The 26,742-nt window shown below is 44.5% G+C and overlaps 1 protein-coding gene across 1 annotated transcript in view; it reads right to left on the bottom strand.

Moving 5' to 3' along the window:
- The window catches only part of COX10 (cytochrome c oxidase assembly factor heme A:farnesyltransferase COX10), a 111,381-nt gene that overhangs the window by 64,388 nt on the left and 20,251 nt on the right, over window positions 1–26,742 (bottom strand). Inside the window, exon 4 of the mRNA XM_084760913.1 lies at window positions 18,386–18,510. Within this exon, the coding sequence (XP_084617039.1) occupies window positions 18,386–18,510 (125 nt within the window). The remainder of the gene's footprint in view (window positions 1–18,385; window positions 18,511–26,742) is intronic.

Raw genomic sequence — 26,742 nt, 5'->3', positions numbered from 1 at the left:
CCAAGGCCTGGCACAAGACACAGTTCTACACAGTGCTCTACAAAGGCAAGGTCACCTGTGCTCACTGCCACCCCCTCCCTATGTACCCAAGCACCACACCTGTTAGTGCCATTTGGGCTCGGCTTCTGTTTGGAAACGTTTTTTGAAGCAGGTGGACTCCATGCAGGAGGGCCTGCAAAGGCAACCTCTTGGCTCCACGGCTACGGGGAGAACTTTGTTACTTTTTTGGAAGATGTGTAGTTATAAGCAGATATTAATTTAATATGATTTATTAAAGCAATGGATTCTAGAATTGGTGTTTGTGAGTGAGAGACAGGGCAGTGGACATGTCAAGGGTCAGCAATCCCAGCACCACTCCCCTCAGACAGCTGCCTTTACCTGGCCAAGAATATCGTTTTCTAGCCTAGAGAGTCTTAACAACCACAGCCACTGATGAAGACGCCAGCCAGTTCTTCACACAGGACCTCAATACAGCAGGGTTGAAATCCACACACAAAGCACCATGAACTGGTTAGGTCCAGAGACCCTGCTGCCAGCCAAACAGACCACAGATCCTTATACCACCTCACTTAACTGGACAGCAGTGACATGCAGCATGTGGAAGACGCCACTGGCATGTGAGTTTTCCGAGGAAGGGACCTGAGTGCCAAATACTCCTGGGCTAAAGCTATCTGAATTAAGTCAGTCTTTTCAGAGTGAAGGCCCTTCCTCAAGTCCTTTTCCTATTGGAATTATCACCAAGGTTTTGCTTTCTTCTTTCCTGCGGCTGCTGGGCTGTGGCAGTAACGCCCTAACGCCTCAGGCTTTCCTTACTCTAGGTTTTATATTTCCCACTGAATCAAATCAGCTCTTATCCTGGCATTTATGACATTCAAAAGGAACCCTGCACCCTGGCACATCGGAGGCTCTGCACACAGCACCCATGTGTGTGTATTCATGCTTTCCGGCTTCCCTCCCTGGCTGAATTATTTTTTTCTGACTAAAGCCTACCTCTCCCCATCTTTAAGCCATGAACACCCCACAAAGTCCAGCTAAATGGGTGGCCTGTCTAAGAACTTCATTCTTTCTACCCCAGAAGCTAGATATAATCTTTTCTCTGAGCTATCATACACGGCTTTATTTCGCCTGCATGTTCTTACCCTGAGTTGCCGTTATCTGTGTGTATTCCTTACATTTCCCACCGTGCTGTGCGAGGAGAGATAACGTCGCATTTGCCTCTTTCCAACAACGCCACACGATCCAGGTAGACTACACAGTGGTGCCTCCCTTTACAGACGAATCAAAACAGTGAAAAGTTCTATCATCTGACCCGTGCCACACAGCTACTGACAGGACTCCGGCTACTGTCCGTAGGCATCATGCCCAGAGCTGCACACAGCAGCTGGTACCAGGGTATTTTCATCTTTGCTCTACTAGTTGTCTTAAAGCCTCAGTGTCCAAACTGTGGTCATAATGGTACCGAGTAGGGTAGAAAGATCCACGTCCCTGCCATCATTCCTGTCCACCATGTCCCTCCATCCATTTTGCTGGTGGCTTATATTTTCAGCTCATTATTATTTTTTATCTTGCTGAGTTCTTTTTTCAAAGTAAATGTTGTATACAGATGTTTATTCTCTACTCAAAAATAAAATTCAGGGAACAAATCCTGACCTGAAAGATGAACTGAGGCATATGAGGAATAAAAATACAGTTGGAAGATATGAGCAAATAATTTTAAAACAATTGCAGAATCGAGATCAAGACTAGAAATATTCAAGAATAAGACCTAGTGAAAAGTAAGCCAGGGGTCAATAGGATGGTCACGACGTCATCCAGCCACAGAAGTAAAGAGATGACAGAGTAAAGGAAGGAAATGGATGACGTGGACAACACACAAGGACACCAGAAGTGATATCAGACAGATAGAGACTCCTCACACACCGGGATCCCTGCACATCTAGGCGTCTACTGTGTTTTGTTGTTGTTTTATTTCTAGGGATGAATTCTCTGTGTGTAGCCCCAAGATGGCCTCAAACTCAGACCCTCCTACTCGGCCTCCCAAGTATTTGGGATTACAGACGTGTAGCCACCATACTTGGTCAAGTTTTATGGTTAAAATGTGATGAGATGGCAAGAACAAACCCAGGATGCTCTCGTACAGCTCTCCCGTGAAGCTGCTGGTCCTCACTGCATCTGCTTCATCACGCCTCCTTCCCTCCTTCCTTCCTTCCTCCTCTCCTTCCCCTCCCTCCCTCCCTTCCCCCTTCCTTCCTTCCTTTCCTTCCTTCCTTCTTTCCCTCCCTCTTTGCCTCCCTCCCTCCCTCCCTCCTTCCTTCCTTCCTTCCTGATTCCCATGGCCACTGTGCCACACAACTCTTGGGCATGCTGGCACTAGAATCTCATTCTGGCTTATCCTCAGCTCCTCGGTCCTTATAATCCTCACTGTAAACTTTCAGACAGGACACAAAGCATAGCATAGAAGACAAGCAGTTTACTACAGGGCAAAGAACACTCTCCTGGTGAGACTAGAGAACAGCCAAGGGACCACTGTCAGTCACATGCTAGAGGAGAAAGCGTAGACAGTAGCCAGAGAGACCACTGTGCCAACCTGTAACTTTAGAAGGCTTTACAGTATCTCTCAAGTCTCTAGAGAAGACAGCTTCTCTTGTGCCTTTTTACCTGGGTATTCTAATCAGGTGACCAGCAGCCCATTTGGACTAAATCTTCACAGATGGGATAATGGCATGCCTTTCCTCATTACCAGGACTGACTAGACAGTAGTCTCATGACCTGGGCGGTTTATTCAGGATCTGGGAGGCAGTTTGGCCCCATTCTTTTGGCCAATACTCTGGTCAGGGGTGAGGATTCCATCCCCAGTGCGCCTCAAGCCTTCTGACATCTAACTAGTCCCCTAACAGTAATGCTCATTTTTATCCCGTTGCTTTCTAATTCTGCCTCGCTGTCAGCCTGTGGATTCCTTACCCAATACCCAAGAAAACAGCTCTTTAAAAGGCTATGCTTCAAAATCTCTTCACACCCTACCCACACTGTGTGCTCATATACGTCATGCATACACTGCATTTAAAAAGTAAGAATTCCATGTTCAATTGTGACTGAGATTTCAATCTGAAAGAAAAGCTAAAAAGATAACAAACAATAAAGGGCGACAATGAAAATAAAGATCATGGGTTTAAAAGATTTGAGTTTTTCTTTCTGTAAAGAGCCGTGGGATTAAATGCTGAATGCCCACTCAAGTGCTTCTAAAAGGTTTATGAGAACTGTTAAAATCTAAGATTAGAAAACAATAAAGATACGTGGAGTATCACACTTAATGTATATGTGGACATTTGGGGAAAATGGAATATTTGAAGGATACTGATGAAATGTGGAGAACATTTTACATTCTTAAGTCAAGAAACATGCTAATATGGAATGGCATAAAATGTAAATTAGCTTCAGGACCTAGTGTTTCAACTTGACAGCTGTTTGACAACTGCAAAACGGAAAACTGACCTCAGACAACTGCCTGAAAGCGAGAGAGCTCGAAGCTCAAGGATCTCATGGAGTGATGCATGCACGCCGTATAACTCCTCACATGGGGATAGACAAACGCAGGCTGGAATTTTATTGTCTTTGAAGGTGCTGATATCCAAACGGACTTAAATTTCACAAAGGCTCCACATGACTCTACCACAATTAATGGCTCTCTCTGAAACATGATGCCATCAGTAGTGAAATAATTGTAAACACATCTGCAGTTTCCAGGTGTTTCTTGAAGCAATTTTGAGTTGACCCTCCTTGACTTTACCTTTAGAGTGCTAAAATACAATATATTCAGCCCCCTTCTTACAACTTTAAAATAGCAAGGCCCTCTGGTACAGCTAACAGCAGCTTAGCCTACAAGCTCAGCACCACAGCTCAGCTCTCAAATCACTGAGACACCTTGCCTATTGTTTTTAGTTAACATAAAAATTGGGGGGAGGCACACTATTTTCCATAATTTTTATAAAGAATTCTCTTTGCAGAATACAGATATTTCCCCTTTGGTAAATGATAATATAAAAAACTGTATGCCTCACTTCAGAAGCTTAGAATTACAAGTAGGAGCTCCAAGCACCAAGAGCATGAGGAAAACCTGCCAGGTTTAACATCATGAGTCGTTATAGGAGACCAAAGTCCTAGCCACTGTTGAAAACTAGGCCTTGGTTTGTTTGCTGAGGCCCGTCATGACAACTGCTCCCTGTGCTTAGGGCTCCTGCATGCCAACCACCACAGCCCTAGAACAAGAGACCAGGCCTAGAAGTCAAGAATCGCGTGCCTCTGAGAATGAAAAGTACCACGGTGGAGAACTGAAACAGGTTCCTTGAGACCAAAGGACGACTTATAACAAACAAAACACACAATCTTATTTCTGAAAGTTGTCAATATTATTTCCCAGCCAGACTTCATTGAACGATACTCTTCCCATATACTTACCCATGTCAGAAATCTAACAGCTACTTTATAAAGTCCTTTCGTTTCCCACAAGGCCATGCAAGTCAGTGACACTTCTTACAGCTCAGCTTCCCCTCTAACAGTGCTCCCTCAGGATCATACAAAGCCAACTACTTTTTTAACAGAAAAATCTACCACCGCACTCAATATTTCCATGGAAAATAGCAGCAGCAATAATTAGCATTAGTTGCATTCTTACTGACACCATGCTCTTACCTCAGACCTACAGAGGATTTCAGAGTCTTAGGTTCAGCACTGGGGTACTGTATATGTCACTAACAGTAGGTTTATAGATAAGAACACAAATTTATTTATTTGTTTGTTTAACACAAAGCTCCACTACATGGACCATGCTGGCCTAGAACTCACTACACAGTCCTAGGCTGGACTCATTCACTAACCCTCAGCTTCTCAGGATTGGGATTATAGGCCTGTGTGAGCACCCTGGCTTTGCCGGAACCACCTTCCTAACCTCTTGTCCTTGCACACGGGCATCATATGAGAGAGCAAACACCCAAAGAGCTGTGAACTTGAAGAGTGTAAACACCATCTCAACAGAAGAGGAGACGCACTAAGGGGGAATGAGATGAATTTGAAGAAAGGTAAATGGGTCCTTCAGAGACAAACAGGAGAAGGGATGTTTTGTGCTGAATTCTGTCAGGGTGTGGTGTGGTGCCAATTCTACTGAGACCAGAGCAGTTAATCTCGGGGGATGGGTGGGTGCTGTGAGAACTGAGTTCCTCTGGGAGGCTCTGATTTGAGGCAGACAGGGAATTTCAAGAGCTCAAATGCTCTTGAGTGTGGAGTGGGGTGTGCACAGTGGAATAATTCCTAGACTGAAGTGGCCGTGAGCACCACATCCTGGCACTGAAAATCCTGAGTTTATTCTCTCAACAGCCTTATCTATTTGCAGATGAGAAAAATGCAGGTTCAGAAAGGTTATGTCAACAGTCCAAAGTCACAGAGCCAACAAGTGGCAGTATAGGCTTGCTGCCAGGTGGCCTGGCTCTGACTAAATCAGGTGTCACTGCATATCATGTGTGCCAGAGATACATGACCCCCTCAGCAATCACAGACCCAGACAGTCCCCACACTCGCAGAGCTCACACTCAAAAGGAGAAGACAGCAGCAGTCAAGTGCTCAGGCCTTGTGAGTTCACAAACTGAAGGAGAGCTGTACTGCTTGACTTGAGAAAGGACTGACAGACAGTGAGGTGTGTGGCAGGACGTCTCCTCTGAGGACCCCATGGTGTTGCTAAAGATGACTTTATACATTTGTTTTATATGCGTTTCACCTGCATGTATGCATGTGTACTATGTGCATGCATGGTGACCATGGAGACCAGAAGAGAGTGTTAGATCTGCTGGCACAAGTTGCCAGTTGGGTGCTGGGAGCTGAACTCAGTTCCTCTGCATGGGCAGTAAATGCTCTTAACCACTGGGCCATCACTCCAGGCCCTGATTCATTTTCAGTTATCACACAGACCCTTGCCTAGCATTTGCTTATCATTATGTGTATGGCTCATCTTTTCACTAGTACGCTAAGAACTGCCTGTATCCCACCTGAGTACAGTGCCTGGAAGAAAGCGGAGTTTAGGAAGTCTATTGAATGGACGATACAGGCAGGAGAAAGAGATGTGGCTTGAAGAGACATAAACCATGCAGTAGGGATTTTGTTTTTCTGCAGAGAGAACAGAAGGCCGTATTTGTATTTACTTTAAGCCTCCTAGTGTTGACTTGGCACACTGCGTAAACCTGATTGCTTTGGCAAGGTACATGAGTCCCTCCACAGTGTGCTGTGGCTTTTGCTCACTCTCATGATACCTTGCCTACCTTGAGCCTCAGGCTTATGCAGCATTGCCATGTTTGCAGTTTCCAGAATGTTCACCCCATGTGTAAACAAAGCTTCTCATCTTTAGTCTTTACTCACAATGCCCCCTCTGTTTCAGAAGCTGCCCTCACCCGTGCACACCTACCTAACCTCAAACACACTGCTACTGCTCTGAGCTTCCCTGGCCTGTCAGGTGGACATGACCACACCGATGGCTTCCTTTTCACTCCTTAGGCATTTCCTGGCTTCTCTCACAGTGCCAGCACCCTTTATTGTTTTATTGCACATCCTCTGTAAAGGAGGGAGTGATCTTTTTATCTCTAGCAAAAGCAATCAATAGCTATATAAGGACGCAGGTTCAGACAGCAGCAGCCAACAAGGTAAGCACTCCTACAACTTAAATGCGCCCCGCCTTCCAGCTCTAGCCAAGTCACAGGCCACTGAGAGGCAGGAGACCAAAACCTTTCCTAGCCCAATCATTTTAGCCTGTACTGAGCAGAATAAATGAAGTTCTTTGTGGGAACTGATGCAGCCACGTTATCCTGCCTCGCACAGGCACCAAAAGGAAATTCTTAAAGCCTGAACGCTCACAGACTGCCTACAAAGGAGTCACTCTGAAGCAAGCAACTTGACTTAAGCCAGAGCTGATGAGACAGCCGGAAACCTGAAAGTTTTCCTCTTGTGGGAAAACACATCAGACTTGGGACTGGGGAACCATCTATGACTCTATGTTCAAATTTAACTATGTGCTTACTTACACTTGCTATTTAGCCATTTGGTTAATCAGTCACTCAACAGCAAGTGAAAATCACCCGGAGAATCCAGCCTCAGTAAATTCAGTTCCATACTCATTGACCATTCCATGAGCTTTTTAATGACCAAGAGTCCAGTCTTAAGATATGTTTATGTTTTTAAGATCAGCAGTTGTGCCTAATCCCTATTATTTTAAATTAGTAGGTGACAATAAATAGCATTAGGAGAAGGATCTTTATCCATCTTAACTACACGGGCTGTTTAAAAGGTCTGTACATAGCACTTCCTAATCCTTCCTATTCGGTCCACCCAAGGGCAACACAAGCAATGCGTCTTTCTAGACTATCACATACACACTGACAAAAGCACTAATAGACCAACCATATTTTACTCAGCTAATAAGAATTTTAGGACATTTTACGACATTGGTCAATGGTACTTTTCTTTGTCATAAGCTAACACACATGTATCTTCTCTACTAAGGAAATCTCAATCAGGATAAAATAAGAACCCACCTGTGTTCTTAGCAGTCCCAGTTCACACAGTATATTTTAGGATGTACATACACTGTAAGATGCAAGCGTTTGGGAATTCTATTAACTACCCAAATGTCTCTTTTGTTCTACTCTATCTTTACATTCCATCACGCAAACCTTGGACTTCTTTGTTGCCTGTGATCAGTGCTTCCGGGAGAAATCTGGCACAGGATCTGAAGGAAATGCCATGGTGACATTTTCCTTAAGATGAATCACACAGGTAAGTAATTTCCCCTTCTCGCCAAACACTATTTTCTAAAACTTCTTAGAAAATCAGTAAGACAGGACTGAGTGGGCACAAAAAAAAAGTGTCTCTTAGGACCGACTTAAACCACTCTTACTCACTCTGTAGAGGTTGAATAGCTTGCTCAATCCAGCCTGGGCAGCCTGAGACAGCCTGAGACAGCCTGGGGCAGCCTGGGACAGCCTAGACAGCCTGGGGCAGCCTGGACAGCCTGGGACAGCCTGGGGCAGCCTGGACAGCCTGGGGCAGCCTGGACAGCCTGGGACAGCCTGGGGCAGCCTGGACAGCCTGGGGTAGCCTGGGACAACCTGGACAGCCTGGGGCAGCCTGGGACAGCCTGGACAGCCTGGGGTAGCCTGGGACAGCCTGGAACAGCCTGGGCAGTCTGGGGCAACCTGGACAGCCTGGGACAGCCTGGGGCAGCCTGGACAGCATGGGGCAGCCTGGACAGTCTGGGACAGCCTGGACAACCCAGAGAGCCTGGGGCAGCCTGGACAGCCTGGGACAGCTTGGACAGTCTGGGACAGCCTGGACAGCCCAGGGTAGCCTGGGCCTCTAGTACAAGCCAGAAGCAGCATAGACAATCTCAAGATAATCTGAGTGAAAGGCTCTACTGGCCATCCTCCAACACCCCAATTCCTATCTGTATGTGGGAGCTCAGTATGGTAGTCAGAGTCACTCCAAGACTCCATTTTTAAAGTATAAATATATATTGAGGCATCAAGGGCTTTTTGTTTTGCTTTTTACATATTAAAACCTTAAAAGCCATGTGCGACTGAAGGAGTGTGAGATGGAGATAAGGAAGCGCAGTCTCACGGGCATCGGCCACACAGCTTGCTTTTCCATCAGCACCATCAGTCATCAGTAAACCAAGAGTCAACCTAATAGAAAAAACAGGGGCGGGGGTGCTCTGCAGTTGAGAGCAGAGAACCACTGGCTAATGGGATTCAGAACAAACTGAGAGGAAAGGCAAAACACAACCAAAGATCAGGACAAGAAAGAAAGAGATATTCACAAAGAGCCTCAGCTTGACCTCTGCTGTGTGTGGGTGACAGAGAGATATGCAGGAAGGAAGCGAGCCACTGAAGGCAGATTTTATCACATGCAGTCACAAGCCAAAACCTCTAACTCCAGAAGTCATATGGCCACCATTTGCCATCCCATCTCAACTAAATGTCGGCTTAAAAAAATGTGTGTGTATGTGTAAAAACGTGTGTGTGTGTGTGTGTGTGTGTGTGTGTGTGTGTGTGTGTTCTGTCTGTGTGTAAGTGTGTGTGTTTGTTTGCACACAGATGCCCCCGAGGCCAGAAGAAGGTATCAGATTCCATGGAGCTTCAGCTACAGAGGCTGTGAACCGGTCATTTTGGGTGCTGGGGAACGGACTCAGGCCCTCAGGAAGCACGACAAGCACTCCAGCAAGGGCTAACTACTGAGCCATCCCTCTACCCAGCCCCGCAGCTTTATCATCAACCTTTCCAGAACTAGACACATAATTCAACAATATCTTTTATCTAAATCACATATGGATAATAAGCATACAGTAGGTACATGAAATAAATATATACAGTTGGGATTCCTAATGCAAAAATCCAAATGCTAAAACTTTTTGAATGCCAACAATGAAAATTCCATACCTACCTGAAAGAATCAAAATGTAAAATTTTAGATAAAATTGTCTACGATTACCTTCACACTAATATATAAAATGCATATAAAACAATAATAAATTTCTAGTTTGATTTGTACTCCTCCTCAAGATATCTTATTATATATTTTACCTATATATAACATATATATATACACACATATATATATATATACAGAAACATAATGAAGTTGAAAATAATCTGAAGTTCAAAGTACTTCTATAGTCCTAAGTATTTCAGATAAGGGAGGACCGAAGTCCCTGGATAAACTAAGGAAAAGGACTCTGTGTCTTTCAGTAAGACCCTAAGTGGGGACAACTGGAAGACAGACAGCCGACTCTGAAAGTATGGCAGCCGTGGCCAAAACCTGAGCAAGCCTTTCTTTTAATAAAAGCAGTAACAGCTGACACTGACGGCACATTGGTCTGGCTTGGGCATTCAGTGTTCTAAATCTTTCTTATCACCCAAGATATCACATGACTGTGCCTTCGGGGTAACTCCACCTCCTGTCCTCAGCAGCAGGGATATAAGCTATCCTGAGGGCAGCAAGGTTTGCTCATGACAACAGCTGGACTCTCTGCAGGTGACTAACTTGACAGACACTTCAGCTAAGAAGATGAAGCTGTGTGTGTGTGTGTGTGTGTGTGTGTGTGTGTGTGTGTGTGTTGGGGAGGGTGGGGGGACATCTACATGTTCTAGTCCTGGTTTGGCCATTTTCAAATGTGTGACCAATGACATCACCAAGCATCATTTGATTTTTCTAAAACATAGAAACAAAGCCACCTCACAGACTCACTACAAGAAGCAAGTAAGATGACCAGTTGATGTGGCTGAAATGACTTAAAAAACCTGTTTATGAACATAATGTTCGAATCATCATCTACGCGTCTGCTGGCAAGACTTCACCTAGGAAGATTTTGGCAAAGAATGCCAGTGCCAAACTTATTCCACTTAGATCCATCATTCTGGACAGGAAAATCAAATATAGTTCAGGGGCTATTTGGGGCTACCTAATTCCAGGAAAACAGACTGCATTTAAAGCACACTTTCTTCTTGACATTGTTCAGCACTGATCATCATTTTCCTTATACATAGACTACATTTAGCTGGAGACTCTCAGACTGTATTCAGAGATTGTCTCTGTAAACGTGGCACAGTGGCTTATCTGAATGAGCCAGGAGCTGAGCCCTCGAAAGGCTGAATGACTGCAAGTTCAAAGTCAATATACTCCTCATTGATTTGTCGTGCACATATGCTGTTAAACAAATCCTATCACCAGCATTCAGTAACAGAAGTCTTCTAGAATACAACAACACAAAGCGTTATGGCTGCTTTTGTTCAACATGAAAGTCTATGGCTGCTGCTCTGGGCAGACTGTACAGTCAAAACAGAAGAGACATCAGAGAAAGGGGAAATGCAAAGAGGCATTAGATATTAATCTCATATTCACTAGGAAAAAAAAAACCTTCGCTTGGTTCTCCTTTCAGAGTTTAAAAGGGTATGAATTTTCTTTTACTTTAACTACCCTGTAATTCAGAGCTCTTTATCCAAAGCCTTTCCTTTTTACCTCATTTCAGCCATGAAAGTCTCTCAAGTATTGTTAGTAGCAAACAAAAAACACGTTTCTTCTTGACCCTATTTTATTTACACCTCTTGATCTCTTTCATTTCCCTTATAAAAAATTTTCAACATCCATAGGTACACTAGATCCCAAAGATAACACTCCTATCACACTCACCTTTCTAATTACAACCTACACTCAGATCTGAGACTATTTATGTTTTATGTCTTTCTTGTAATTTTTCTCTAAAATAAAGTCTCTGAGAACATCAATGGTTCTTTTAAAAGACAAGTCCAAGTTATGAATTTTCATCACTCATTTGATCTTTCAAAAGAGCCACTTTTTGAAATCCTGTGAACATAGACTCAAATGTGTATATGCCAGAGCATTATCTGACACACAGCAAGTGCTAAGCAAGGGTTACTGTCTGTAATTACTACTACACTTCTTTCCCCATTCGTCTCCTTATTAAGTGCCTTCAAAATGGTACCCTACTGGCCTCTTCCTGTGCTATCAGCAGAGGCGATAGATGAGTGAAATACCCACGTCACATCATTCGTTTCAAGGAAGTTACCAGCATTCTGAAGAAGAGAATGCAAATGAATAACCAACACCAAAGTACCCACTAAGGCAGTGCGAAAGCGACGTGCTGCAAGTGCCATCACATGGATGCACAAAGAACACTCAGATTCTCCAACAGGGTGAACTATGAGCAGCAGGCTGAGGTTGTACGGTGGCGGCTCAGGGCTCAACTTGGTTCACTCTACAAGGCTGACCACCTGGACAGCCTTGGGAATCAATAGTCAATAATCAAAAGACAGAGATACAACATGATACACAATCAAAGCTCCACAATAATTCACTGATAGCAAAGTAGCAACAAATGTAAAATGGTCTTTTAGATGTGTGTGTGTCTGTGTGTGTGTGTGGTGTGTGTACACACTGTAACTAAGGTCACAGTTACAAAGCTTTGAAGACAAAGCTGAGGCAGGCAAGGTGACCTAGGCTGCAGTCAAGTGGGCACATCAGTGAATAGAAAGGGCAGGAGAGTGGTATGTCTATTGCATTGTGCTGTGAACAAGTGAAGGCCTAAGTGGGCTATGAATAGTGAAAACATAACTTTTTGTGCAAATTGGTACATTTGAGAATCAACAGTGAATCCTTGTTGATAACATACCAAGATCCTGAGTATAAATCTGGACACAGGACCCTCAGCTATTAATGAACAGCCAAAGAAGATGAAATATGAAGCAGGAACGCTGAGGCTATAACCAGCATCTTAGATGAAGACATTGGAATGGAGTCAAAAGTAGAAATTATTGAAGTAAAGGTTCTTAGCAGTGGTCACTTGGTCCCCCCAGAGATACCTGGCAATATGTGAAGGAACCTAGATATAGTCACATCCTGGGGGCTGGTAAAAGATGCTGGAAAACACCCTACAATGTGCAGGAGAACCTCCCTCCACAAAGCTCTACAACAAACATCCAAGAGGGGTCCAACCTAGGCTGGAGAGCGGAGACTGGAGTACCTTGTAGTAGGATGACAGTGTTCACATACACATCTGGCTGCAGAGTGGGACAATTTAAAGCAAAACAATGTATACAATTTTCATACTTTCTATGATGAAGAAAGACAAAAGAATTCTCAAAGGTGGAAGCTGACAGCAAACAACTAACAAAAAACCCAAAGGCTCAGCAGCAAGAAAAACATCAGCCTGGCTGCTGTGTCCACAAAACAACCAAATTAGAAAGCCACTGGACAGCGCCTGTCCTCTGGTGTTGCCCTGAGCAGCTCAGGTACTGCCAACTAAGATAAGTTCATTCAAACCAACGACTTCCAGGAAGATGTCTACTCTAGTGTAAAATAGGAATATTTTACTTTAACCTTTCATTTAAAAGAAAACAAATCTTTGAACACAACAAATCACTTTCAGGAAGCTAACAACACAAGCAAGGAAGTGTGCAAGATAAGATGCAAGAATTTTAGCTCATTAAGGGGATGGTGGCACATGCCTTTGATTCGAGCATTCTAGGGGCTACAGGAGGGATGGTCTCTGTGACCTGGAGGACAGCCTGATCCACATAGGAATTCCGGGACAGCCAGTGGTGCACAGCGAGACAAGGTGTGTAGGGAACACTTTAGTTCAGCAACTGAGCAAAAACAATGAATTTTAAGTGTCTAAAAGACTATGTAAAGAGAAACTGATTAAACAGATCAAAGCATACCCCCACGCAGCAGTCGCTCTCCACCATGTACTGATGTGAAAGGCTGTTCATAAAAAAAACCCACATACGGACCATATGCATTATATTAAAAAGTTATTTTTGTTTATATTTTGTCTCTGATTCTTAATAAAACATTTCATGAGAAAAAAATTAACTTGTCTTATAAAACAAAAAACAAACAAAAAACCCAGCAAAACAAAATGTTTTACAAATAGAATGGGAAGCTGTTGGCCACTCCGCGAATCCAGGAGATTATTTTAAGATTGTGAATCCAAAATGAACATCATGACAGATCTTTGGCTGGCGTCTTCCCTAGCAGCCCTTCTGTTTCTAGGACCCTGTCCTTTAAAGACAACAGGGGCCACGGGCAGCGACTCAAGTAGCAAACAGGACTGACTGACGGGCTGTAGAAGCCGACTCATAAAGCAGAGTACCGTGTGTCATCACTAGTAAACTGTATGTAGAAATAAACTCACTGACATACACATTTATCAACACAACCCTCCTAAAAAGCAGGGAATATATTCCAAGATTCTTACCAAAGGCTTAGGAATTCAACAGAACCCTGGATATATGGTATTTATCCCCAGGCATACATATTTGTGATAAAGCTTACATTAGCAAACCAGGTACAGCAAAAGAGGGGCATCAGCAGCAATAAAACAAAACAAAACAAAATAAATAAAACGTAGTAAGTTATTTAAAATTTATGAATTGTTTATTTACGGAATTTTCCAGTTAACACCTTTAAAGTAGTGGATTGTGGCTAACTAACATACAGAACAGAGAACCCCAGAGGAGACATAAAATGAGTAAAATAAACCCAATTATAACTTATTATATTAAATATTTCATTCTAAATTTTCTGACAATTTTTCTTTTTTAAATTCTTAGTTCATTCTACTTGAATTTACTGAGCTATGTTTGTCATTTCTCGAGATCTGATCAGTCAAAGGCCTTCCTTCACAGCGCTCTATCTTTCAGTTGTTAAATTGAAAACACTTACGGACTGCTTTCATCCTTTGAAGCCATGCCCACTTTAAAGCCACACTCGGGTTTTGAATGGCATGTGTGTACACATTACAGAACATTCTAGTGCTTTGCTTTCACATGTCAGTGTCCATGGTTTTTTGCACTCATCTCCTACGTACTGCTAACTTCCTTGTCACTCAGAAACTGAATCACATTTTCTCTCCTTAAAACAAATGGGAGAACTGCTTTTCAAGGCTTTACTTTTTTCTTTCACACAGAGATCACAGAAGTTGGATACAAAGAAGAAACAGGACTAAATGAGTAACAGCCTGAATAAAATACAGAAAAATTAAAATATGTGTAAGATGTTATTTGAATCTTTTTATAAATATGGACAGGCTTTTTCCCCCCTCTGAGAGATCCCTATGAGTAGCTAACACATTCTTCAATGTGAACACTAACATTCCAAAAAAATTATATCTTTACCTCACTGTTATTTAAAAACCCAGTTCAGGGCCTGGAGAGATGGATCAGCGGTCAAGAGCACTAGCTGCCGAGGACCCAGCTTTGGCTCCCAGCACCTCCCGGGTAGCTCACAACCACCCGTAACCCCTCCAGTTTCCGGAAGTCAGATGCCCTCTTCTGACCTCCATAAGACCCAGACATGCATGTGGTGCAGACATACACGCAGGCAAAATGTTCGTACACATAAAATAAATAAGTCTTAGTTTAGTGCCTACTGTGCTTGCTCTTTGTTCTGTTCGTACTATTTAAGACTGCTGGTAAAATGGCCCTGTACTCCTTTCTTCTTAAGTTATGAGACTGCCTATGAGACTGCAAGCAAGACACCAATACTCCATTACTGAAAAAAAAATTACAGCTTGGGAAGCAGGCAAAACCCTAATAACAGGAGAAAGTACTATGCTGAGAATCACCACGAAGTTTTTAAAGCACTACAACGCTCCAACGCAAGTAGACTGCAGACAACTGGAAGAAAGCTCACAACAGACACAAGAACCCGCCTGTTAGCATGTGCTCACCAAGCAAGCCCCACTCACAGCACAGGATGGCAGGGGCCAGTGACACATGGGGACGGATGTGACAAGATGTCCCAGGAATGAGGGTTATGATGTGAGGGGGATATGGGACTGGAAAACAAACAGAGAAGGAAAATTCACCACAGGGGTAGACACTGCAATTGCTTAGTAGCAAAAGAATCCCGTCTTGGATTCTATGGCTTTCCTCCATGTTTTTAAAATCTTCCAGAACCTAATCCACCCAGTGTAGCAAATACGCAGGTACAGAGCTGGGAGCTGAGCAGCCAACGTGCACCGTTCCTGAACGTTTCTAACACTGCAGCCAGGGCTCTGCTCCTTTCAGTTTCTGCCTAAATGAATGCCATTCTCCTCAATTGCTAAAAGGGTTAGGTATTTCTTGTGTGTGCACATGTTCATCTGTGCACGCACCTGTGTGTGCACATGTTCATCTGTGCATGTACCTGTGTGGGCACGTTTCTCTGTGCATGCACCTGTATGGGCACATGTTCATCTGTGCATGCACCTGTGTGGGCATCTTTCTCTGGGCATGTACCTGTGTGGGCATGCACATACATGGCAGTAAGAGGTTTGCCGCAGGTGCTCTTCGCTCTGCCACAGGGAATGCCTAGCCAGCCATGGAGCTCCAGGGACCTGTCTGTTTCCCTGGCCCTAGCACTGGGATTATAAGCCTGCCACCATACTGGGCTTTTTTCACACGTTCCAGGGGCTCAAACGCCAGTCCTCTTGGAAGCACTGCACCAACTGGATTATCTCTCCCACTCTTAAGAGAACTGTATTCATAAAAATAAAAAAATAAATTAAAAAGAAAAGAAAAAAATCCTTGAGCTAACTTTTTTGGAGGGTAAGGGGTAGAAACTGTTGGTAAGAAAGTAGCTCCCAGTCAAAGTAGTATCTTTAAAGTTACATTTTGTTTATTTATTTATTTGTGTGTGTGTGTGTGTGTGTGTGTGTGTGTGTGTGTGTGTGTGTGTATGCACCTTTCAGTGACTATGCAGAGGTCAGAACAACATGCACAAGTGAGTTCTTTCTTCCACCACGTGTGTCTTGGGAATGGAAGTCACACTGTCATGACTGGCAGCCAGCGCTGTTACCCACTGAGCCTGAATCTCACTGGCTCCTAAGTTTTATATTTGACAATATTCTGAAGCTTAAAAATCATTTGATACTTTTTAGTTGCTTTTTCCTCAATTCTCACACATTTATACTAAACATTTTCTTTGAATTTATATAATTTAAACAGTAGAAAGTAGTTAGTCTTAATGCTATGTGTGGCTCCTACTTTACAAAATGAAGGCTAGAAGGTGACAGGGCCCCTGGCTATTCCTGCTGACTTAGAGTTGCTAATACCACAGGCAACGATTGCAAATGGAGAAACAGACTACAGGTGGAGCCACTTATGGAAAGTGTCACAAATGGCTGAAGTGACTCAGTCTCACTATAGACTGCATTCTTGTTGTTCATTTTTTTTTGAGAACTACCTCATCCTCTCTAATGCTGGCTTTGCTATAGGACCGCATTGACATTAAAAATAACCACAGGCCAGTGTGTGTACTGTCACATGCCTTTAGTCCACGCACTGGGGAAGCAGAGGCAAGCAGATCTCGGTGAGGTCAGCTTAGTCTACAGAGTGAGTTCTAGGCTAGCAGGACTATACAGACTAACAGATTCTGTTTCAAAAGCAACAACAACAACATGAAACCCTATTTGAAACAAATAACATCTTCTGAACAGTGGTCGATACCTTAGGAAGCACATGACTTTCAACATAATCAAATTACACCCCATATTTTACAGACTAACTTCTTCTATGTGGCATCCTATGAACATTCATGCTGGTCCCTGATGCTAACTTGCATTCCTATTTCTAAACTGTGCCAACTGCTCCTGGGTGTTCTGGTGATGAGACAATTTTCCTTAAGTTTTAGCCAAGACTTTTTCACTACAGTATCTTATTAAAAACAAAAACAAAAAACCCACAACATCAGGATACACCACAGCAGCCAGTCAAAGGAAAAAACTATTTCAGAGAACTATCTGGGTGCTTAAAATAGCAAGAAGAAAAACAATCCACTAAAAATAATGCTTAGCTATTAATGTTATGATATAATCTGGCTGTACATACCAAGTAAACAGTAGTGCTGAACTACTGGATTTTTGTTGTTGTTGTGGTGGTTGTTGTTTTAAGCTGGATATGTTCCTTTAAAGCATCCTGGAGATGGAGAGATGGCTCAAAAGTTAAGAGCATGTGCTTCCAAGACCTGAATTTAGCTCCTGGTACCCAGGTTAGGCAGATTACAACGACCTGTAAGTCTAGCTTAAGAGATGGGACACCTCTGCCTTCCTTGATATCTGTACTCACATGCACATAGCCACATGCAGACATGCACACCTACACATAAACTAACAAAAGTCAAATATTTAAAATATAATGAGGTGTTTTGTTTTGTTTTGTTTTTTGAGACAGGGCTTCTCTGTGTAGCCTTGGCTATACTGGAACTCAGTATGTAGATCAGGCTAGCCTCAAATTTAGAGAAATCGGCCTGCCTCTGCCTCCTGAGTGCTGGGATTACAGGCATGTACCACCACTACCTAGCAAAATATTGTGTTTTACACAGTGGTGGCTTAAAATACAGAAGTTGTACATTGTGGAATATTGCTACAATACCAGGACTTGGGAGGCTGTAGGAAGAGGATACTGTACAGTGTGTTTAATTCCCCCTTGGTAAAAAAATAAAGAAAAATAAACTAAAAGGAAATAAAACCATATCTCAACAGCATATAACAATGATAAATTCAAGGAACTATTTCTGAAGTAAAGAGAACACAAAGCTCTGGCAGTTTTTAATATTTTTAAACCAAGGAATCCTGGCCATTTGAAGTATGCATGCTGCTGTACTCTGAAAGTCATTTGCTTAAACAACAACAACAACAACAACAAACCAAACCAAACCGAGACCTCCACAGGTTGCCTCTGTGGGTTCAGGATGCGTCTCCAGCAGGGCCCAGGATTTGGGGAGTTCGTCAAACACAAAGGCACAAGCATCCAGCAAGTGACACCAGCATCATGTGGCTCAGAGCAGAACTGACCTGGTTGATGGAGTTGGCCGCACAGGAGGCAAGGCCCGTCCCAAGGGAAGCAAGCAGAAAGCAGGGCCAGTCGAAAGGGCCTGGAGCCAGTGCAAAGCCTGCCGACGTGGTGCTCACCACGAGAGCTGCAACAGAAACAGAAATCCTGTCAGTGGCTGGACTTCTAGGGTAGGGCTCGGGTGCAGGAGCCATCTCCCACATATACCACATGATGATCCCAGCACAAATGTCAAAAGAGTCTGCACTCTGGGTCAGCAAGGTGGCTCTGCAGGGGAAAAGCTCCTGCCACCAAGGCTGACGATCTGAATTCAAACCTTAGGACCCACAGGGTAGGTGAGAACTAACAATTCCGTAAATTGTCCTCTGACAGTAATGCACATATCACAGCGCGCGCACGCGCGCACTTGCACACATATGCACGCACGCACATGGACACATATGCGCACGCACATACACACGCATACGCACATACACGCAATGTAACAATAATTAAAATCTGCATTTTCTCATTTAAAATGTGTGTACAGATTAAAAAAAATATTTTCTTTTAAACTCCATTAGAGTCAAAGATAGAACAAAATAGGTCTTCCAGGTTCATTATTCACTTATTCATTCAAGAAATATTATGGGCTATCAATTTGTGAGCAGCCGCAACTATAAAAGATAAAGCTATGCTCAGTGTTGTGACTACACAGAGAGATACAGGACACGGGTTAGTCACGACACCTCACAGCAGCAAACACTGCTTGAACTCCAGTAAGTAATAAAGGCAGCAAACTCTAGACAGTAGTATAGAGGCCTGGCCTGCAGCAGAGGATGTTCTTGGGGCCAGAACGGAATAAAGGAAGATGGTAACATCGCCGTCAGCAGGGTGCAAAAACCAAACCACGCATGGTAGCACCGAGGCTGCTGCTCCTTGGGAAGCCCTGGGGCTTCCTTCCTGGGCTTTAGAGACGCTGATAAGGCCAAGAAGAGCCTATGAGAGGTATGGAGGTGAGCACCGTCCCACACGGGCAAGAGAATCGGGAAGCTTCTAGCCAGCCACGTACCAATCACTGGGGGGGATGGAGAAAAGGAGATGATGGGGCGTGCGACACACAGGGAGATGAGAACGCAATGTGTTCTGCACGGCCAGTGGGTTTCAAACCAGAACAACTGCCACCGTGCAAGACAGAGGTTTTCAACTCCAAATGGCTTTGCACCCTGGGGAATAAGGGGAATGTCTGAAGACACTGTCTGTGTGTCTGTTTGTCTGTATGTGCAGGTGCACACATGCACTAAAGGCCAGAGACAACACCATGTGCTGCTGTTGTAGTGCAGACGCCTTTCTACAGACAGTGTCTCACTATAGCCCGAGATTTGAAAATTAGGCTAAGTTGCTGGTCCATGAGCCCCAAGGTCCTCCTGGCCCTGTCTCCCCAGCACTTGGATTCTAAATGTCCACCGTGCCAGGATTTTTCTTTTTCTTTCTTTCTTTTCTTCCTTCCCTCCCTTTGTTTTTCTTTCTTTCTTTCTTTCTTTCTTTCTTTCTTTCTTTCTTTCTTTCTTTCTTTCTAGATTCTGGTGGTCCCCTTCGCTTGCTGAATGAACTGCTCTCCTAGGACGGGAGCTAGTTTTGGTTGCCACAGCTGAGAGGAAGAGATGCTGCTGTTTTCTCGGGGCACAGGCTACTGTTCTTCCGCCTGTCTTCGGTGACTGCATAGGAAAGGCCACAGTGACCGTTCTAGTCTACTGTGACCCAAAACTCTAACACCTGACCTAGAGTCACCACGGAAGCTTCCTCCCTCACCAGATCCCACTGCGCTTCTCTCTGGAGTAACTGGGAACAGACCACAGCCTCACTGCTAACACAAGTGGTTGGACTGTACAGGCCACCACGCTCAGACTCTCCACACTGGCTCCTCACAGAAGCGTAAGCTCCACGGAGGCTGGAGTCCCGTCTACGGTTCTCTGCTCTATATCCAGGGTTATCATCATGGCAGGAATAGAGACCGAGGAGGGGAGGTGATGGAAGGGAGGTGTAAGAATTAAAGAACCCCAAATGAAGTAGGTTTGGAAAAAGGTCGACGCCTACACAGGAGCACATGGCAGAAGGGACAGAAAGCACAAGAAGCCTGTGCCCTGGGAAGGCGTGTGTGGAAAAACAGCAGATCGTCACAACCTGCGGGAAAGCACGGAAGATGCAAAGCCTTGGAGATGAGACTCACAAGATGAGGTGCATTTGGGAAAGTCACAGGAGACGCTGCATGAGGAGAACAGGGCGGAACTACGGCCACCAACAGGCACACGCTGGAAAGGTGGACAGTGCCTCCTATAGCACGTCCTCCAGCCTAGTCTTATCAGCGACTTACAGATGTCCTTCACAGTTTTACCACAGGACAAGGCATTCCCTAATACCTGGGTCGGATAGAGTTTCCCTGTGCATGTGGGTGTGTGCCCACGCTTGTGTGTGTGCGTGTGCCTGCCTGTGTGCAGGTACACGTGCATGTGTATGTAGGCCACAGGTTGGCATTAAGCATCTCTTCACTTACCAACGTTCTCTCTACCTCTTTCTCCCCGCCCCTCTTTTCTTAAGCGAGGCCACCTCACATTGAGGCTCACAATTGAGCTGGCCAGCAAGCCACGGGGATATTCTTGTCTCTTCCTGCCCAGGTCTAGGACCACAGGCATCACCTTCACGACAGCTTTTACACGGGTACTGGGGATCTGAACTCAGGTCCTCCTGTGCTTGTGCAGTAAGCGTCTTGCTGACTGAGCCATCTCCTCAGCCTAGTTTCTAGAACTTCTAATTTCCTTTGGCTGTGGTCCACATCAGCTTGAGAGGGGAAACAAGTATGTGTGCTGAGAACACCGTGTAGGCCAGCCAGCCTTCTGGGGCTGGAACAAGTACTTGAGACAATCAACGTAAGAAAAAAAAAAAGGCTTATTTCCACCCACAATTTTAGAGATTTTTAGTCCCTGACCAGTCCCCCATGACTACAACTCATGGCCAGAATACAAGGGAGAGATGAAGGAGCTGGGCTCCCACAAGTTCCTTCAAGGTCATAAATGCAAAGCCACAAAGACCTCCCATTAGATCCTGCCTCTTAATGTCCCACTACCTCCCATTTCTGGCGTGGGGAGGGGACAGCGTGAGAATGCACGGCTTTTGAAGGACACTGGAAACTGAAACTGTAGCATCCTCTGAATAAGAGTCTCTAACAGCATGCTTCTCAGGCAAGAGGCCCTTCCTTTTGACATAGTGGGTGCAAATGCAGCAAGCACCTGATGCTCCCAGGGGAGTTTCCTCCAGAGCAGAGGAGACAAGCAAAGGACTAGGTGGCAAAGGAGCAAAGACAGGGGTGAAGGTGCAGGACTACATAAGGGCTACAAGAGACAGTCAGGTCAGGAGATGAAGGAACAAAGGAAGGTAGTCAGACATCAGAGGCATACTACAATCCCTTCAGCTTTGGGGACATACACAGCACTGCAAGTCACAACAGGTGCACCCGAGATGGCAGCAGCAGCTGAAACAGGGCAGTACCTGAAACCTGTGACAGGGCAGTACCTGGGACAGGGCAGCACCTGGGACAGGGCAGCAGGCTCAGCCCTTGAAGAGCTCTTAGTTGAAAGGAAACACCAGTGGAAGGCTTTAGCTCTGGCTTGGTAATGACTTATGATCCAAAGACAACCCCATGGTGACTTTGGACTTTGGAAGCAGTAGCTGTGGGGACAGGACAGCTCAGCCATGCACTAACAGGGAGAAGTCGGCCTCTGATCTACTGAGCACTTTCAGGGGCCATCAAGAAGGCTGACATTTCAGAGCAGAGAACAAGGCTCCCATAGGCTATGCCAGCAGTAAGCCCTATAGGATCGCTTCTTCAGTGTCCACACCACGCACGGCAACCCTCCACGGAATGCAGGCGTTTGTTAGTCACCGTGCTTTCCGCAAGCTGATGGATCTCTTGGTAGGGTTGGGTGGCTCCTCACATAGGGAGCAATCAAAGGGGCATGAAGGGCCAAGACAGCCCTGAAAACCCAGCCAGTTCTCAGTCACATGAGAAGATTTCCCCGAGGGAGGATGAAATGTTGAAGGTGTCACTGGGAGTGTTTGCTAGAGGAAAGACTGACCAGAGGTTGCTTCTTTTACAATCAAACTAAGTAGATTGATTGCTTTCATCCATAGCCCAAGTCAGTCAAAATAATTAGTGACTCTATTTTAAGGCCCTAAACCTTAAACCAAAAATAAACTACTTGTTGGGAAGTAGTAATGCACTCCTTTAATCCTAGAAGAGGCAGGCAGATCCCCAAGTTTGAGGCCAGCCTGGTCTACAGAATGAGTTCCAGGACAGTTAGGGCTACACAGAGAGAAACCCTGTCTCAAAAAACAAAAACTACTAAAAAAAAAAAAACCAGTTATATGAAAATCCATTAGAATATTATCAACATACAATTAGTAAACTCTAGAAACACCAAAATAAAGAACAAATTTAGAAATCTGTAAATGTAATGCTTAACTTTTTATATTGTGATGGTGGCACAAGACTGGAATCCAGCATTTGGGAGGCTAGGGCAGGAGGACCAGGAGTTGGTTGATAACTAGCCTGTCTCAAAATGCAACAAAACCAGAAGTCAGTTACCATCACAGTAGCTCAAAAGTGCTATAATCAATGAAATGTCCTAAGACCCTGCCTCATTTAAAATTGAAAAGAGCATACAACTATAAGAAAACTTAAGACAAGAGGTGGCACCCAACACTTGAGAGACAGAAGCAGACAGATCTGAGTTCAAGGCCAGCAACACACACACACACACACACACACACACACACACACGAGAGAGAGAGAGAGAGAGAGAGAGAGAGAGAGAGAGAGAGAGAGAGAGAGAAAAGAGAGAGGAGAGAGAGAGGAGAGAGAGAGAGACAGACAGACAGACAGACAGACAGACAGACAGAGACAGAGACAGAGACAGACAGAGACAGAGACAGAGATGGAGACAGAGACGGAGAGAGGGAGAATTTAATCAGAGAAAGAAGTATGGTCTTTTTCATTCATTCCACTATTTGACTGGGTGGGAAACCACAGAAAACACTTCAGATTTCTGACTCACACACAGATCTTTATCCAATAAGCTGAAAGGACACAGAAAATGGTTTGGAAAAGACTGACAAAGGAAATGGAAAAGGTTTTAGAAAGAAGTAACAATGATAAATTCACAGTTTAGAATAGACAAATTATAAATGTAACACAGAGGAAAATGACAGCAAGCGCTCATTACTGTGCTAGAACTTGGGATTTCTAAGACCTTCTAGAAAGGATCACAGGCCAACAAAGAATGTATTTACCTACTTCATCAAAGTAATTAATTTAAGGAGAAAGGAAGAGAGGGTTGATGAATTGCACAAGTAACGCCGAGCAGAGCAATGTCCTTAGACAACGTGGCCACAGCTGCAATTAAACTTCACATTGATTTCCTGGGATTCATTACGTGGAATCACTTTGCAGCACCAGGATCTCATTAAAAGCAAGTGTAATGTATTCTTTCATTAATAACTCTTGAAATTATATTTTATTTGGTAATCTCATATTCTGTCCCTTCACAAATAAACATAAAATCAATGCTGCCAGCCAAGCACGACCCATTCAATCCAGGCACAGAGGTGCAGCAGTGCAAGCCAGTGCCTGAGAAAGCCGAAGGGAGAGTCATACCCCCCATCCTCAGAGCTTGACCCAGTCTGGCTGCGGAGTGGGCGGTCAGCCAGAGAACTCCAGGCTCCTCCTTCAGGAGAGTGAGCAGCGGCTCCACTCAGTTGCCCGCCTGGAGTGCATGGCACCACTGAGGCCCAGGCTGTTCTGAAGCACCCACCAGACTAAGCAGCCAGGGCATCCTGTTTCTAGGCCCATTGCTCACAGGCCTTACTTATCTGCCTGCCTCTCCCAGGGAGAGATTTCAAGTTACGCTCCCTAGAACTAAAATGTTTTATTTTGTTAGCATCACAGGCACACCCTGACTGGCCTGAGGAAACAAAATACCCGTTGAGACCTGCCTCTGGGAGGCACCTGCTGAAGACTCCATGTGGCTTCTAGGAGCTGAGGGGAGCAGCACAGCCATCAGCCAGAAGGACCACTGGGCCCCCAGTTCACAGATATGAGGACACGAATTCTGCCACCAACACTGAGCTTGGGAGGCCAAGCTCCAAATGAAGACGATGGTTCTGAGCACCAGCCACCTTGATTTCAGCTCAGCAAGACCCTGGCAGAGTACCTACCACAGCACGTCTGAACACCTCACTTAGAAAAATGATGGCATAATAATCTGACCTTGAGCTGCTAAGTCTGTGGTAAGGTTGGTGCTTAGCAAGACTAGCGCAGCTCGAGTGGAGAGCAGAGGGCGATGTACTCTGGGCCCGCTCATAGGACGCTGCAGCATGTGAGGTGGGAAGACTCTGGCCTATGCCAGGTGGCAGCCGTGTAAACAGAGCTCAGGGCTTCGTTACTGAAGAAATATGAGCAGTTAAGAGTATAGGAGAGAAACAAAGCTCCTAAGCTTAAAAAAAAAAAAAAAGACAAATTGTTAAGAGGGAAAAATTATAAAATGTTAATGTTAAAAGAGTCAGTCTAATCTCTCATTCTTTCTGAATAATGCCAGCTGCAAACCTGGTGACAAAGAGCTTCTTCTTTCTGACTGAGCCCCTGGGGCTCAAGAGCTATCACACAGCATCCTCACACACTCAGTCCAAAGCATGTGCTCAGCACACTTACCTATGGACGCAGTTTCGGCCTCGGCAACAACACGGGTATCTTCTACTTTCTTGGTACAAAGCTTCAATTATGCACAAGCAACTGTGCCCCAGTCCCTTCTCCTCTCAGGGGAGTATCCGTGGTAACCGACCACGCATGGATCCGGGCTCCTGTCCCTGTTGGTGCTGAGGACACTTTGTGGAGGCACAAAGGGTTTCACTTCATCAAAAGCGCTCAGCACAATGATGGTGACTATCAAGGGCTTAATCAAGTGCTGCTTTGCTTACGATTAAAATGAGCCCCCTAGAATTCCAAAGCAGCACTCCTCAGGCCACTCAACGTGCCTTAAAGGGACTGGAGGAAGCACGGCAGCCTTGGAGTGGCTGTGGGGGCAAAGAAACAGGGTAAACAACTCACATGAAAGCGAAGCACTCCACAATGCCAAGTCAAAGTGTCTTCACAGTTATCCAAGCTTTAAAACCACGGTGCTTCAATAGTGGCATGTGCCATTCCCAGAGACAAGGTGGGAAACAAGACTTCTGAGGATATTTGATTCAGTGTGTGTGTGTGTGTGTGTGTGTGTGTGTGTGTGTGTGTGTGCTGTCTGTCTCTGTGTGTGTCTCTCTCCTGGGAACAGAACCCAGTGCCTCACATGCTAATTAAGCATAACCCCAATTCTTTCTTTTACAACTGGCACTTTGCACATTTTAGAGTGAATCTATCAGTAAAGGAGTACATGAATTTCAATTAGAAATGACCATTTCTTCTGTGACATTTACATATAATTATAACTATATTCCTGTACAGTGACACTTTTCATGCAATGAAAGCAATTATCAAAGTTGGAGAAGCCTGCTCTAGACAGCAAGCACTAGCGGCTGGTTTTATAAACAGGGAGCATGCAATCAAGTAGGGTCTTGGCAGGAATCATATGGTACAGTATTTAGTTGTCTGTTTTATGGAAAATTCTCTAGTAAGTGCTCCAAAGACTCATTTTCACACAGATGAAAATCCCACTAAGTGAAGGGAAGACACCCACATACTTGCCTAGCAGATTAAAAAATCGTAAGCAGGCAGGCAAATCAAGCCTTAAGACCATCCCCTGTGCAGCAGTCACAAAAAATTCCACAGGTGTGAGGGAAGCTTTAAAGGCTCACGAGGAGGAAGCCCAATACTGGCAGGGCGTGTAAGGAGCCCAGGGTTCACACTGTTAGCTGTGAAAGAATCAATTTTATCTGTCACTGTCAACTGAGTATATTTGATTCATATTGTGTGTGTGTGTGTGTGTGTGTGTGTGTGTGTGTGTCTGTCTGTCTGTCTGTCTGTCTGTCTGTCTTGGGAACAGAACCCAGTGCCTCACATGCTAATTAAGCATAACCCCGATTCTTTTTTTTAACAACCGGCATTCTGCACATTTTAGAGTGAATCTATCAGTATAGGAGTGCATGAATTTCAATTAGAAATAACCATTTCTTTGGTGACATTTACATATAATAATTATAAATATATTCCTGTATGGCAGATTTAGCCAGTGTCCTTAATTCCAGTCCCATAGTATAGTTTCTAGAACAGCAATTAACCCCTGGGAAGGTTTTTCCTTTCCTGATATGTAACAGGCTTCCTTAGAAAGTTTCCTCA

This window comes from Acomys minous (genome assembly GCF_964271855.1).
Source record: "Acomys minous genome assembly, chromosome: 16".
Lineage (NCBI taxonomy): Eukaryota > Metazoa > Chordata > Mammalia > Rodentia > Muridae > Acomys > Acomys minous.
The sequence above is the reverse complement of the archived record's forward strand: the minus strand, read 5'-3'. Positions and strand labels throughout refer to the sequence as shown.